General features: G+C 43.1%; 1 protein-coding gene and 1 gene segment (V, D, J or C); both read left to right on the forward strand.

The window, feature by feature from the left end:
• The first annotated feature begins 1,340 nt into the window (after window positions 1-1,340).
• On the forward strand, window positions 1,341-4,368 carry LOC306784594 (Ig kappa chain V-V region T1-like). The segment is given in 4 exons: window positions 1,341-1,407; window positions 2,996-3,190; window positions 3,575-3,727; window positions 4,253-4,368.
• Window positions 4,369-6,745: 2,377 nt separating this feature from the next.
• The window catches only part of LOC306784296 (E3 ubiquitin-protein ligase DTX4-like), a 31,549-nt gene continuing 22,246 nt past the window's right edge, over window positions 6,746-16,048 (forward strand). Inside the window, exons 1-2 of one of the 2 annotated variants that reach the window (XM_079278203.1) lie at window positions 6,746-7,036; window positions 8,071-8,297. In XM_079278203.1, coding sequence (XP_079134329.1) covers window positions 8,087-8,297 — 211 coding nt within the window. In that variant the 5' untranslated portion in view covers window positions 6,746-7,036; window positions 8,071-8,086. Of the gene's footprint in view, window positions 7,037-7,421; window positions 7,788-8,070; window positions 8,298-16,048 lie in introns of those variants that run through there. The other variant, XM_079278202.1, reaches the window with a different exon arrangement.

Below are 16,048 nucleotides of genomic sequence, written 5' to 3' on the forward strand. Positions count from 1 at the left end.
CATGCAGAATGGCCAATTTCAGAATAATATATATTATATTATTATCTCCGCCAGGAGAATCGTGCGATCATTCACGTGTGTGTGTCTGAAAGTGAGTGAGTGAATGAGTCAGTGACTCAGTGAGGGAGTGAATGTGCACCTCCGGGTCTGTCCACAGCTAATCTCACATTCTGCAGCAGCAAACATGCATAATATTTTGGATGGCCAGTTATGGCTGCGTGTTCAAGGACCTCTCATGGTTGCAGTTACTCTACTTTTCAATATGCTAACATGTCTTTCAAGTCCTTTCCTCGGAGGAGGAGAGGAAGAGACATGACTCAAGGCAACAGGTGTGGATTTTATGGCCTCTTTGATTTTTACGAAAAATTCAATTCACAATGTGGCATAACGTCACATTTTTTATTCAACACACAGGCTATATATCTATACATATTCAATGTTATTATTGATATAATAATTTGATGTCAGCAGCTGTTTGCACTTGTAAGCATCATGTCGGGATTATAGCAGTTGAATTGTAACCTATTTAATATAAAAGCATAAGTAATATCAGGTGAAATGTCATGAAGGAATGTGGATGTGTGATGAGGCGCTGCACAGCTAACGGAGCTACACACAGCTGACTGCAAGCCTAACTAAACGCTTCAACTCTATGAGATGGAGCTGAGATGCGTGCCTGCACAGAGTGGGTGCAGCCATCTGTCTTGATTAAAAGAGTGTACCTGTTGTGTGAGACGTGCAAGGTGAAAAAACAAGTCTTATACTTGCAGTCTACATGGGAGGTTAGCCAATTGTGGGTTGTATTCATTCAATCAAAAATTACAGCAGTGGTCACTCAGACAAAGATCTACACTCTACTGAGTGCAGCTTTCTAGTTGGATTATTATGTTAGTTTATTTAAATATATTTTACATATTACTTTAAAAACTGCTCCCCAGCTTGTGAACTTTTCCCTGGGGAGCAGTACATCCTTTCTGATATAATAATATCATAATTTATATTCTGATTATATTTTATATTATATATTGAAACTGAAAATAAATAAAAGTGAAACAACATACAAGCAATTACACAGACAACACTAAAGATTATTTAAAAAATAAAACTATAAAACATCTTAAGCAAGAGATTGGCCAAAATATAGCATTTAACCGAACAGTTAGTTTAAAGATCTTCAGCTCCTCCTGGTCCAAATGCTTGAAGCTTGAAAAAATGCTCTCACAACCAAACCGAAAGAGGATATATATAAAGAGAGTGGGCCTTCAGTGGAAACAGTGGTTTTGCAGAGAAAACGGAAGTCTGTGGTCTGTTAGACCATAATGTCACTGACATCAAGTACAGGAGAAAATAGCGATGTATAAAGATACAAAGAGATGAAGTCCCACTGGATAACAACCATTCTTGTTGGTGAGTAAATGTACAGAAAGTTACCTTTATTCATAAAGAAGGAGAATTCACTTTTCACTGGATGAAGGTCGAGTCAGACTCAGCAACTGATGATTACAATGACTGTCACACCTTGCTGTGTTTGTACTGTGGATGTAGCAGAAGGATGGGGCTGTTTCATTTGCTTCTTGGATCATTTCAAATTTTAAATGGCAGCAAAGTGAGGATGCATTAATAATAGTAATTGTAAAATAAAAAGCTATAGGCGGCGAGTAACGTTATCTGTTTACATTAGTGAAGGCATCACCTGCATACGTATCTCTGAACTGCTTTATGGGTTGTGGACTCGGTTGGAATCTGTTACTTTTTACATTCGTGATCTTGTTATGCTCGTTGGGCCAGTCCGCCGAATCGGTGTCATTTACAAGTTGTAGCTAAACTTGAAAATTAAACTTCATTTAAATAAAAATCTTGATACAATACTGTAGATATTATAATAACACTGATAAATACATATCATGGTTAATCTCAGGCCATTTCATTTATTTTGTCCATGTTTTTTTTTTTAATGGAAGATGGTTTATGTAAGTAACAGGACTGAGTTTTCCAATTTCCCCAATTTACGAACACACCCAAAAAATGCTGACAATGGAGTGAGAGAACTTGATCTTCCCATAGCTTTCAAGAGACTCAAATGATGTTACATCCCATTAAAAGTAAAGTATAACATTTAGGACTTTTGATAGTTTACAGATTTCAGAATGGTTGAAATGTTTGGACGGTGGTGTCTGGATCCTTGTAGATCAAACAACAAAGGGATCTGTATCTGTCAAAATGGATCATCAATGATCTGCAATTAGTATTGGTGGCAAAAAAAAACGTGATCAATGATCTCTAAAAGTATATTTGCTCCCTTTTTTTCTTTTGTGCAGATCCGATCCGCTATACGATCCATGAGTTTTATGATCCATTGCACCACTAATATTATATTACGGGTGAAACAAAACATGTGATTGTTTGACGCTTTACAGCTTCACTGGAGCACTGAAACCAGTTGAGACCACCTCAACTTCGACTTGGGGGTGTTAGTTTGAACCTTCATGTCACCGGCTTCTATTGAAAATGGCTTGTAGTCTGTTGCCGTGTCACTGGTTGTGTGAACACATGATAAATAGGTCTGTAACATCTTCCACTTAAACTGAGAGACATGACAAACAATAGGTAACAGGAGTTGATTTGTGACAATGACTGAATAACAGTGGAATTGCATGTTGTACATTAAGGGACCCAAAAAAGAATAAATGATCGATAGAGAAAAGAAGGGGAACTAGGATTGATCCCAGAGGAACACCAGAAGAGAGGGGGCTATGAAGAAGGAAGTTCCATCAACTGCCAAAAATAAAAATCTGTCAAAATATCTGGCTAAGCATGGCCGTGGAAACAGGAGAGATGACCCGGCAGCCCTACTTTTCAATGTTGCCAAAAATGTGTTCGCTTTGAAACTGTTTTCATGTCAGTTGACAATGTTTTCATCAAAAGTTTGTTTAAGACTAAACTTTCACTAAACATTCATTGGTAAAGTTGGTAAAGTCCATTTGCTCCACTCTAGGGTCGATCACCATGGCTGGTGTTTGGATGCCGTTTGTGCCAGCTGCTGAGGTCCAACATGTCCAGTACGGTTCAACGGTCACTCTTGGCTGTAACCTCTCCTACATTTACGACACAACGTGGCTTAAGCACCACCCTGATCTTACCCCCACTGTGGTCCTCTGCGCCAGTCTCAGCGAGGGCCGAGCAGTAAAAGGTAGTACATGATCGAAATGCTGATTAGAACAAATATAGAACCATGAAAAACTGAGCTCTAAACACAACTGAATTGAGGCTGTAGAACGCATGGAACTCAGAAGTTATAGGCACAGTACATAACACTGTTTAAGTGGCAAATATGGTATGAAACAGAACAGAAAACTGAGTATTTGAGTGATATCCTTGGATAAATAGTAGTTTATCACCTGACTCCTCATGAGATGCAGAGGTTGAGTATACCTCCTGCTGTCCTCAGCAGACACACAGGCATACTGTATTGTGGATGGTTGCGTTTGGAAGGAGGGACAACTTTGCAAGTTCTAATAATAGAAAATGGAGTATTATTTAAAAGGCTTTCAACAGACTACAACTTTTTTCTCAGGGTGTCAGCTCGGCCCTCGTTTCTCGGTGGGGTTGATGAACCGATCTCTGGCATTGAGCATCACTAGTGTTGAGGAAACAGACCTGGGGCTGTACTACTGTGTGGCCAATGTGAACTCACGTTTGACAGTTGGGAGAGGAACCATGCTTCAAGGTAAGAGAATGTATTTTGCATTGCGGTAGCTAACGAGACAGGCCTAGATGCACAATTGCTTGTAGGAATTACAATAGCCTTCCCATGCTGTAGATTTCCCTCCATGTTTCTGCACTCTTTATTACTAATCCAATGTCTTAGGCTGGGAGTGATAGTAACCAGACTCAGGTTTTTGCCTGCACATTCTATGTGGGAACTTCAGGTTGAAATTTATTGGTCAAGTTCCCGAATTGCTGCACAGTCTAAAACAACAAATTGGCCGTTTTGGGGATGGGATTGGCTCAACTCAACACAAGGGGGCCAAGGGACGTCCACTTATTATATAAGACTCAAATACTTATCATAACATGCAGCATAATACAAGCAGAGGAAATACAGAGCCGCTGCTTTCAGCGAAAGTGTGATTATGTGAGAACACACGACGCTGTGATTTCATTTCGTACAGTTTTGACAATCGGCTCTCAAAAACATCTCGTAATTGTGATTTTAGCCTCAGCTTAATTTTCTCTCTCTGTATTTCCTCAGTTTCATCTCCAGGTTCCTCTTGGTTTCTCTTTCCCCACTGGTACTGTGTGGTTGTGGGTTTTGGGGTGCTGATTATGGTGCTGGCTGTTTGCATCACCCACTGCAAAGCAAAGTAGAACAACAACACCAACAACAAGACCCCCACTGCTAACAGCACCCAAAAGGACAACAACACCAACAGCAGCTAACATAGTAGACTTTTTTCAGCAGTGACATTTGAACATATTCGAGCAGGAATTTATTATGAAAGGACACCTGGATGAGCTTGCAGAAGATTGAGAAAATGTAAAAACTAAATGATGTCAGCAATCACAAAATTCTGCTTTTTGTCTAATTTGTTATTAAGGATGAGACTTGATCTGCTTTTTTTAAATGTATACATATTGTTAATGTTGACTCAGATGTTTCAAATTTGGAGATTTGGTCAACTTTAAGCTTGATCAATGTATGGGGACACACATTAGGTATAGTAAGGTGAGATGAGTTTTGTATGACTACGGAACAAGATTAGAACAAATGCAAACACAGTTAAAAGAGACAATTTGTGAAGGGTTTACAAATATAGTGAATTTGTTACTCTGAGACATTTAAAAAATATATGTAAGAAATACAAAGACGAACTAAGACTCGGGTCATTAAACCTTGGGGTCAGCCCTAACATAGGTCTTATAGTTCATCAATTGTTGAGTGTCAAGATTGACCCCAAGTCCTATCTTGAGTTGGTCCAGGCAGTAAATTGAGAGTTCAACCATTAAGTGACCTATAGGTTCCTGACAGCAGTCTCTGGACGAAGTTTATTAGTTCAGATTGCTGTTGTTATCACATTTCAGTTTTTTCAGTTTCAGTTAAGTGGACGTTTGCTACACTGCAATGGCCCGTTTATTGTTGTCCAATGTAACGTAATCCATTTACTCAAGTACTGTACTTAAGTACAATTTTGAGACACTTGAACTTTAGTAGAGGAATATATATAAATTGATAAAATAATGAATCATTACATACAAACAGGTCCAGTCTTAGCGCAATGTATTTACTATCAGCTGTGGGAAAGTGGCTGAAATATGACTTTGTAACCGTTATGAATTAAGTTCAATATTTTTGTTTAATTGTTTAATTTAGTTCTCCTTACGTTGATCTCTGGAGCCAACACGTCTGAAAACCTGCAACCTTTGAAGGCGAGCGCTCTCTGTTTCCGGTATAGACTTCACTCAATTTGTTATTAATAATAATAGATAATTGAACAAGCTGACGTTTTGGCACCTGTTCATTCGTTGTGACAACAACAGGCAAAGCGTTAACCGCGTTTAGGCAGCATCGGCTGTAGGGCAGTGGAGTTATGAAATACCAAGGTTACAAGTTTACATGGTTTTTTATTTGTCAGGATTGCTCAACGAAATGCAGATTGTAGTCCCATTTTGCTAAATAAGAAAAATACTAAAACGATATTATATATGGAGGGTGGAGGAGGAGTTATGGAGTCTCACAGCCAGAGGAAAGAAGTAGAGCAGCTGATACTTCTGTATATCTTTCCAGACGGCAACAGGGTGAACAGGCTGTGCATGGGGTGAAAACTGACATTTTTCAATGTACAACGTGAGCAAAATCATAAATTATACTTCACGCCTATGAATGAATCATTTTCATGTTATTTATGTTGCTTTATTTTCAAGTACTCGTTTTGGCTAACTGATGCTCTGCACAATGTTCTTTAAAGATTTGATGTTTGGAAGTTGTTCAAATTAGTGTTTTAAAACAGAAACCTTCTACCACAACGTAGTACGCAGTAGTCAAAGAAAATAAAAAGGTGATTAGGCCCCAGCGAGATTTGAACTCGCGACCCCTGGTTTACAAGACCAGTGCTCTAACCCCTGAGCTATGGAGCCCGCGTCAAACACGTATGACGTCATACTCATTTAAATATTTGTCTCGGTGAGTATTAGTTACGGTAATAAAGTTACATGCACACCTGTAATGTGACGACATTATATTCTCCTTATATTTAAGTTTCATGTTTTTTGACTGTGACCCGCTTCAGAAACATATTTGGAATATCCCATTTATCCACCAGGTGGCAGCATGTCACTACAAAGACAAGAGCCTACAGACAACTCCTCAGACCTGACGATACTCTGCATAATTCCCTGTCAGGGAATTCCAAAGTGGCGAAAGAAAAAGTAAAACAAAAGTACCATGATCAGAGCATGACTTTAGTCATATTCACAATTGTACAGTGACGGTAGTTATCGATTACAATGCAGAGACACATAGACAAACGACGAACAAAAATCTGTCAAATAGGTCAAACCAAAGCATTTTAATTAGACGTCGGTGTTGTGCATGAACGTTTTTTGCGATCGTCTTTCTATTGGTTGTCGGCCACCAATCACCATGAGGGTTACAAGGCGTGGTGAGGGGCAGGAACCGGCTGCTGTCCCCCCACTAGCCTTTGTAGCTTCACACCAAGTTTTCCCACAGTGAGGCGAAGATGGAAGCCAAAGGATAAACATGGCACCGTTCATTATTTCGACGCATCATGGACGCACCGTCTCCCTTCCACCAACCCATTAGAGGGAATCCAGTTCCTCGCTGATTGGACTTTATAAACATTATAAAATATATATAGTGTAGTATATTGGCTTTGTGGAGGACGAGAAGGAAAGAGCCATGCTGGAGCCGAGAGGACTAAAGGGTCGATTTAATTCATGAAGAAGTCTGTAACGATCCGGGGTTTTTGTTCCAAGTGTCCTGGACTAGGAGAGTTGACCCAGAAGTTCATATCAACAGGTGAGTGTTTGATTCAGGTCCTATACCATTTCTGCACAGTGGTGGAAGAGGCTGTGCATGATTGAACAGATGTATGAACGCGCGCGTGCGTGTACATATTTACATATATATATATAGATATGTATATAAGCTGCAGCAGCCTCCAGAATACCTGCAACTGCTAAAACTTGATTCCTAATAATAACACGTATAAACATGGCCTTGTAGTAGAAGCGTCCAGTGTACAGTGACCCGGTTGAACCTGTTCTGATATCACCCGGGTTCCTACTGAGGTTGCGCTGTTGGTTGCCACTACTTTCTCAACATTCAGTATGCTACGCCCCGAACTACTGGAGAAAAACACACGCGAGCTGGTGCTATCGACACCCTGCCGAGGCTACTTCTGTCGGGCTGTAAGTGTGGACCTATCTAGTTCCCGCTCCACACTAAATGACGAGCGATAGTTTTGAAACGTTTTTCCTCCACACCGAGGAGGTTTCTCCCACACAACCAGGCCCCCGCTGGAAATAACCGACTCGTCGGAGAAGCTATCGTTGCGTCTGGAGCGAGGACTAGCACATTTAAACGACAACACACAGGCCGCTTCACAGTCGGTGTACTGTGCTGCTGGCATAGCCTCCTATTACAGTGTTATAACAACAACAGCGGCGCGAGGACCGTGATTTCGTCTCCGCTTTGCCACAAGAGGAGCTCGGGTCTACCCAGAAGAATGTTTCGCCTTCTCCTGGCGTTAGCTCAGCTGCGGCTCCATGTAAGAAACAAACAAAAATGCCTTTGTTTTAGCTTACGGGAGCAGCCGGTCTGTGTTCATGTATAACGAGGGATAAGGACTACCAGCAAGAGCTTGGTTAAAACTGATATCGCCATAAAGAAATGTGTTGTGTGCATATGCCGCCTTGTGTGCTGTGTGGTTGGCCTCTGCTTCGAGCGGGCAGGCTTCGTTTTGGCAAACACATCTCCGAGGTGCTCAGCAACACTTCGAGCGAACAAATTAAACCTTTTTCCTGCTATTTCCTCCTTCATTTCCTCTCCAGGGCCAACAGTAACAACATGCTCCTGGCCTCCGCCGTGGTGGTGTGGGAATGGCTGAACGAACACGGACGCTGGCGGCCCTACAGCCCCGCTGTCTCCCACCAGATAGAGGCGGCCATCCGAAGCAGCGACCCCCGCGGAGGGAGCGTGGTCCTCGGCCAGGTGGACAGCCGGCTCTCGCAGTACATCATCGATCTTCAGTCCATGCACCAGTTCAGACAGGACACAGGTAAGACTGGGAGGATGCTGGGAGCGATGTGGGTGGGGGGATGATGCACATGGTGCAAGTGTGCACGTTTGGGCTTTGTATTGAGTGTTCAGGGCCATACCACTATCAACAGGGTGATAGGCTTTACATGCTATTGTGGCACCTTCATGTACACTGTGCTTCTTTGGCATCTGTGTGCTGGTTGCTACCCATCATCGCCATGGCTTTTGAATTGAACAACCTGCATGCCTCAGGTCATCGTTGACCCCAAAACACACCACTGCGTAAATACTGTGTGGCTCCTTACATCATAAAGGCGTAATCAGTTCTGTGTGGACCCCTCATTTAAGAAATGCAGAATAGTCTGAGATGCAGTCAATGCCATCCTGCTGTGGTTAATTCTCATTGCTAAAGACGCCAACTTTGTTTCCAAAGAATAGCACTCTGCATTTCTGAGTGTAGGTCTAAGATATTAGGACAGCCTGCAAAGTAGCACATGTGAGTATTTTCAGTGTAGCTACATAGAAGTTATTGTTTCCAGCTCATAGACAGTATACAGAGCTAAATCTGGGGGCGATGAGAACGAAACCGTTCTGGATCCAATGACATGAGACGGTGGTGAGATGCTTTACACATATACGTGTTAAGTTATAGGAGGAGAAAAAAACAGCATCTGTCTGCTTTACAATTTGTCATAATTGCACTTATTGGCATGCTTTCCTGCTGTGCCAACAGTCAGCACTTATAGAAACAATGCTATGTTATAACCAGAAATCATTGCTGTGCTGTTTGATTGTTAGAGATGTGGGGGGCTCCTTTTATGCTCACTCTTGGAACACATATTCGAGCCTTTAAGTAACATTTGAGTAAAAAGTAGACTCATGCAATAGACTCATGCAGATGTGTTATGGAGAAGAGGAATTGTGGGTGTTTCTCCTCTGCATGGTGGTTGGATAGTTTTCTCTGGGCACGAAAACAATGCCTGTTTGATACTCTGCGTCCAGGTCAATGGGATTGTAACTTAACGTGTTCTGTAATTCGTACCTTATGCGTTATGTGTCTGTGATTACGAGCCTATTGCATGCAGGGCCATGCTTATATGGTAGTATGAGAAAACAGTAGCACAATATCAGCCACAATGATAACCACAATCCTTTTGAAGAACATTAACACCATCATTATGTATCACAGGTGTTCTTTAGTTTCAGGGCCAACATGTTTGGATTGCAGAGCGCTGCTTTCACTTCCATGTTGTGCTACATCCTTGCTGATGTGCAAACCTTTGTATCAACACTGGACACAGAGCATATCTTAGAAGCAAAAAAGCAATTGTTTTACCTACATCCAACAATATTATAACAGAATTGTTTGGATTCGAATAAATCTCTGATGCAGTTGAAATGCTCATACATGCAGTTGTTTAGTGTCCTAAACCCTTCTATTGATTTTCTCTATAAACTCTTGTATTGATTCAGCTCCTTTTCAAAGTTAAGAGTGGGACTTCTGTCAGGCAGAAACAAAGAGAAAGTGTGTGTGTGTGTGCGTTTCGTGGCTGTGTTGGGTTAAAATTCAACAATATGATGGTGTGGAGCAGCTGCAAATGACCATCGCACCACTGAGTTAGCTGCATTCTTTAGCTATTATCCACTAGCACCACACACACACACACACACACACACACACACACACATGCAGCAGCTGCACACTCCTGACACGAAGAAACAGAGAGAGACCTTGATTCCGTGGAAAGAATGGAATATTTCAAGGTCCAATGAGCAGAGAGTTCACTTGAGTTGTTCTCCCTCTGTACCCCCCCCCCCCTCCTCCTCTCTCCCCCTCACCCGTCTCCCTGGGGTCTGTCACCCTCTCCCCCTTCCTCTCCTTCTCTCTTGTGCAAGTGTTTAGTTTCGTCAATAGGCAAAAGTCCCAAGGGCCTTTGGGTGTTGGCTTCGACATGGGAGAGATAGACAGATAGGAGTGCGAGTGTGTGCAGTGGGGGATGGACACAGAGGGGGAGTGGTGGTTGCAGAAGGAGTGAGATAATTGGGGGAGTCTGTATTCTCTCTCTCTGTCTCCCCCTCTCTCCGTCTTTCGCTCCTCCACCATTGTTGGATTTCGTGGAACAGATGTGAGTTATCCATCGCGGCTGTGAGACACACATGAGGTGAAAGACTGAGGGGGGGGGGGTTCACTCGTTGTTACAAGTTCAGTGAAGAGGGAGATGGAGGGAAGGAAGACAGACGGAGAAGAGAAAAGAGAGCAGTCAACGGTGGTCTCTGATAACCATGCGACTCCAGTTGTAGGTTGGCCAAATACTGAGGTTTGCTAAACTGGGACATTCCCATATCAAATCTTTATTTTGTAGAGCTCTTTCTGACTTGAGAGGCACAGTCCACACAACATTCAAGACCAAACAAGCAGTGATCACATCAGTTTCAGTTCTGAAATGTCCCTATATAACGTTTATGCACATGATCAAAATGTTTTCATTTGTTGGTCAGGGTGTTTTGTAGTGTCAGGTAAGTTGTTCAGTCACACCTGCTGCTGTTCACTGCTTCACATACTTGTCATTTCATGTCTAAGCTCATCTCTTCAGGCTGCTCACAGGGCTTAAAGGTCAGACCTTTAAGATCCTTATCTTCTGCATTATCCAATGTCAACCAGCACTAAGTCATTCTATAGTATGACCAACACAACAGTACAGTCAACATGTGTCGTATGATGCATTTTTGGGCAAGACACTTAACCGGTGTGTGAATGTTGTATGAATGTTAGTTAGAGTCCTGATGGGCACCTTGCATGGTAGCTCCTCTCATCAGTGTATGAATGAATGATGACATGTAGTGTTAAAGAGCTTTGAGTGGTCAGAAGACCAGAAAATAGAAATACAAGTACAGTCTATTCACTATACAAGCAAACCAAAGAGGCAGGCCAGCCACTAACATGTGGATTGCACTGAACCGGACATTTTCCCACAGTAGTACTGCCAACGTCAAAGCTTGTTGTGTCTCTCATTCCATATATTTTTCATGTGGAGTGGGGGGGGGGGGGGGGGGGGGGGGCAATATGGCAAAAATAACATCACCATTTTTTTCAGGCAGAATCTACAATCTCATTGAGATTCTTGAAACACTTTAAAGTTTCTTTAAATATTCATCAGTTACTTTTTTGAAATCCACATGAGCCACGCACCACTGGTACTTGTAACACTACTCCGAACCGCATCCAATACCGCTGCGGCATCGTGACGCTATACAGGCTCACCATCAGAGAGAGCAAGCAGCCACTTTCCCCGTAAGTCATTCATTACCTGAGCGGAGCACACTCAGGGTGAGGTATTGTGGTGACAAGAGAGGGGGAAGGAGAGTGGAACCAAACATGAACACTGACAATATTTACATGCACACAACAACCCAGGTGAGTGGGAGGAGTCAGCTCATGACAGGATTAGACCAACCACACCACCTGAGCTTCTATGACACTGTACAAGGTGCTCAACGCTCCACTGTGTCTGTCTGCAGGTAGCTTACAGCAGCCGTGGGACCGATGCTGACGTTGCCAGCTGCACCTTTCACATTGCAGATCATATTCATGAATGCAGCATTCAATCAGAATTTTGCCAGTTTTGCACTCTTGAATTTAGGCAAAATCTCTCACAACCTCTTTTGCCTCCGCCACCCTCCTCTCTGCTCGTCTCTCTCCCACTCGATGGAGCTGAAAATTGACTCTGAACCCATAACTCAGGGGATTGGACTCTTTCAAGGTGAGACAAAGTCGAGACAAAGACGCAGAGAGAGCTGAAGGGAGGAGGCGGCCCGACAGAATCAGAGGAGAGAGGGGTGAGAAAAAGTGTTAGAGAAAGGAAAACAGCAGGGAGGGGGATGGAAAAAGAAAAGATGAAGTGAGGAGCTGCGGTCAGGAGGAAGATTAAAGTGACCTGACAGAGAAAGTGAAAGGATCGTTCTAAGAACCACGGACCTATGTTTCCATACAGCTGTCAAGGCAGATACATGACAACTAAAATAGGAATTATTATTATATTTCACATCATTAATGGAACTCACACTATTTCGTGATAGGAAGAACTAGCTTAGCTTCAAGCTAGCGGACTGGACTCTGCAGACACATAAATCACAGGAAGGAAGAGGGAAGGAAACCAGAGCAGGGAAGAAGAAGAGGTGGAGGAAACTCTGCGTGTCGGGTTACTCTGACGGTGGACTCGGGGGGGACATCACTCACTGGCTGCTCTGCAACACACAGTGAGTGGAGTAACCATCACATGTTCATGGCACTGCTGTGTTACTGTATCATCCATCCCACTGTGGTTATGGACAACAACACATCGCCTCAGAAGCCCTTTAAACACTTTATACGTGGGAAACACTGACCAGGCACACACTCTCACACACACACACACACACACACACACACACAGGATTGCCTGTGGCTGATGGCTCTCTTGTGATGGGGTTTAGAGGGGCTCACAGGGAGGTGAAGAGATGGGATGGAACAAAAGAAAGACAGAAGTAGTGCCAGTGAATCTGTGTGGCTTAGAGAGTGATAGGTAGATATAGATATAGATAGATGGACGGACGGCAACAGACAGACAGATAGCCTCTGCTGATTTGATTTTGGATCATTATTTAATATAAAATGTAAATCCCTCAACTTTATTAAAGTGCAATGATAAATTCATTGAAGTAGATTTACAAATTCCTGAACAGCTGTTCTATCCAAGCGTATCTCTATGTTACTGTCACTATTTAGAACGGATGTAGCTCCGATCTGTCTGTCCAACCAACAGAGCATCATACGTATATGTGTATGAGGTATGAGCGGGGAATCAATCAGATGGAACACAGAAGGAGAAAAGAAGAGATGAATCAAAAGTGTGAAACAAGGAAGGACAGAGGGAGGAAGTGATGACAGAAACTAAACAAAAGGAAGTGAAGTCTGAAAGAAGTTAATTAAAAAGAAATGCATGCTGGGAGATCTCGGTGACTCCAGGTCCACTTGCTCTTCTCTTGTCTCACATCTCTCTCTCCCTCCTCACCCCGTCCTCTCATTACATTTGACACAACTGTCCTACGACTCCTCTGACTTCCTGTTCCAGCCTTCGGTGTCACTATCACGTCTCACCTTTCTGTTTTCTGTCCTTTTCATTGTATTGTTATATTTGTAACCTTGACAGTGCCTCACATACATTACGTGAGTTTAGTCATTTCCTTAACCGTCCGTCAGCCCTTCATCGTTCTGCTGCTCACTTGTTTTTACTTAGATTTAGGCTGTATAACGATGTTGCATGTTTCATCGACACATGCAAGACTGTGAAGCGGCAGGCTGCTGTGAGGAGATGCAGGTAAACAGTGAGCTGAGGTCTACATGACATGTGTGTGCTTTTATGACACATGGAGCACTTTAACAATGACATAGTTGTGTCCAAAACACCTGTGTGAATGGCAGCCATGTCTGGAATTGGACAGACAGAGAGAAAGAGGAAGTGCTGGCTCACCATGGGAGCTGGATTTTCTCACAGAGTCACTGCTGTTGACGGTTTCATGAGGGAGAGGAGCACAAACACCCTTGTGCATAAAGCATGACCCGACCCTAACATGTGCTTGCTTGCTGGTCAGTTTGCAGTGGTGTGTGTGTGTGTGCAGGGAGGGGTCTTGGTAGAGAGAACAATGAGGACCAGATGGCCGGTCTCTTTCTCCACCTGCCTCAGGCCTCTTTGTCCTCTCTCCCCCTCTCATACATTTCACTCACTTCAATGTGTCTCACTGGTGCTCTTTAATTATTCACACATAAATCCCATGTTTACTTTTGCTTTTAGCTCTTCGCCACACACAACAACAGATTAGTTCACCTTCCACAGTTCATTCAGCTCCATCGTTCATGTTCTTGGATTTTGTGAAATGACCTCCGGCTACTTTCTATGTTCTGTTCAGTAGGTGAGGTAGGTGAACCTTGGGTTCAGTGGATAAAACCCTGCGGCGCTCGCATGCCATCACACAGCCCGAGCAGGGCATGAATCCAGTGGCCACACCCAGACGTGACATGTGGAAGCAGCAGCAGGCCTTGAGTAGATGCAGCTCTGACAGACGAAACATTGAGAAGGGGTGTGGTGCTGTACTGCTGTGTACAACACACGGACAAACCCGTGCACAGTATTTGTGCAGCCCCTCAGCTGTAGCTGTCAGAGCCACTAACACATGCTTTTACTATCTGCAGATTCTTATTTACTTTGTAGACATGGGGCACACCTCGGGATGTCGGACCAACCGGTTCTGCAGTAACCGCGGTTACATGAGTCATGCTTTCATAACCTCTTTTATCCAACAGAAAAGGTGCCTTATATCGGCAACGTGTGAGGATTTAGGATATAGAAAATGACCAGGAATTCATGTGAATAATTACACAGTTTAACCATCATAGTGTGAAAAAAAATCAGCTGATATCCAGTAAAGATCTGGAGATCGGCCTTAAAGCTTTCTAGTGCTAGTCTCAGGCTGGCAGCTATCAGCTGCTGTTATAAAGTACATTTAGTTCCATTATGATGCGTTCACGCTCCATTCAGTGAGTATTCGACAAAAGCAAATGATAACGTTATTATGATGTGTTCAAATGTAATATTGTACAACGTAGTTTTAGTAAGAAACATGAATAAATCCAGTTGTTAGAAGATGTTTTCACAGAAACATAGAATAGATATTAGAGAGAGTTATGAGCTGTTTAACTTCCTGACACTAGCTCTGAGCAGCTTATAAAACTAACAATGACTACATTTATTGACAAAAAAACTCTTATTTTCTAATCATTTGAATTGTTTGTTTCTATGTAAATCACCACTATAGATGACTAATAACAAAGTACAGAGTATAGTTGATGATGATAATACATATTTAGGTCATTACCTTTTGGTCTAATATAAATATTCTGGTTAATAATCGGGAAAACCGTGATATTTCCCCCGACAATAATTGTGAAAATGTCATATTGTGACATCCACACGCACACACACACACACACGCACACACACACACACTAGCTTAAAGGGGATTTCACTAGCTTAGGCCCCCACCTCGGCCGGAGCGAGCCTTTGTCGGTTGTTTGGAGTGTGAGGAATGGTTGATGGAGATTTGGCCTGATGCGGTTTGGGTGAGGCTTAGCTGAGGATCCACTGCGGCTCCCGGGCCTTGCAGAACCCCCGATCTCCAAGGGATAGGAGCATGATGACTATGGGGGGAGATAACCATTAACAAGAGGGAGGGAGGGTGGGGTGCAGGAAACGCGAGTGTGCCGAGGCTGATGCTGCGTTCACACTGGTCGCGTTGATTTTTTGACGCACTGCAAAATCGCGTCCAACGCGCTGCCGGTCGTGTTCACACCAAACGCCGCAAAATCTCGTAGCGCCGGAGAGGGGGCGTGGTTTATCGTCCTGGAAGCCGTTCACCTGGCCGCCATTTCTTTCCGCTGTCAACCATGAAAGGAATAAGGACAATTGCTGTTTTGTACGTGTTGTGGAAGTCCCTCAAACGTCGGAATGCCAAACGCCGTCATGTCTGGTTCATAATATTGTTCAGAGGAGCTCCGTGGATTGTATCGAGCTGTATTCACTGTCTAGCAAGCCACCGGTCGCTGTTTACTACAGCTGTAGGAACACAAAATAAACTGATTTGGCTGTGATTCAACGGCAATAAACCGACAAAAAGGGACTCCGAAATAACTACGTAATGATGCCGATTTGTACTTGTCTTCTCCGACAAAAAGGG

This window comes from Melanostigma gelatinosum, assembly GCF_949748355.1.
Source record: "Melanostigma gelatinosum genome assembly, chromosome: 11".
NCBI lineage: Eukaryota > Metazoa > Chordata > Actinopteri > Perciformes > Zoarcidae > Melanostigma > Melanostigma gelatinosum.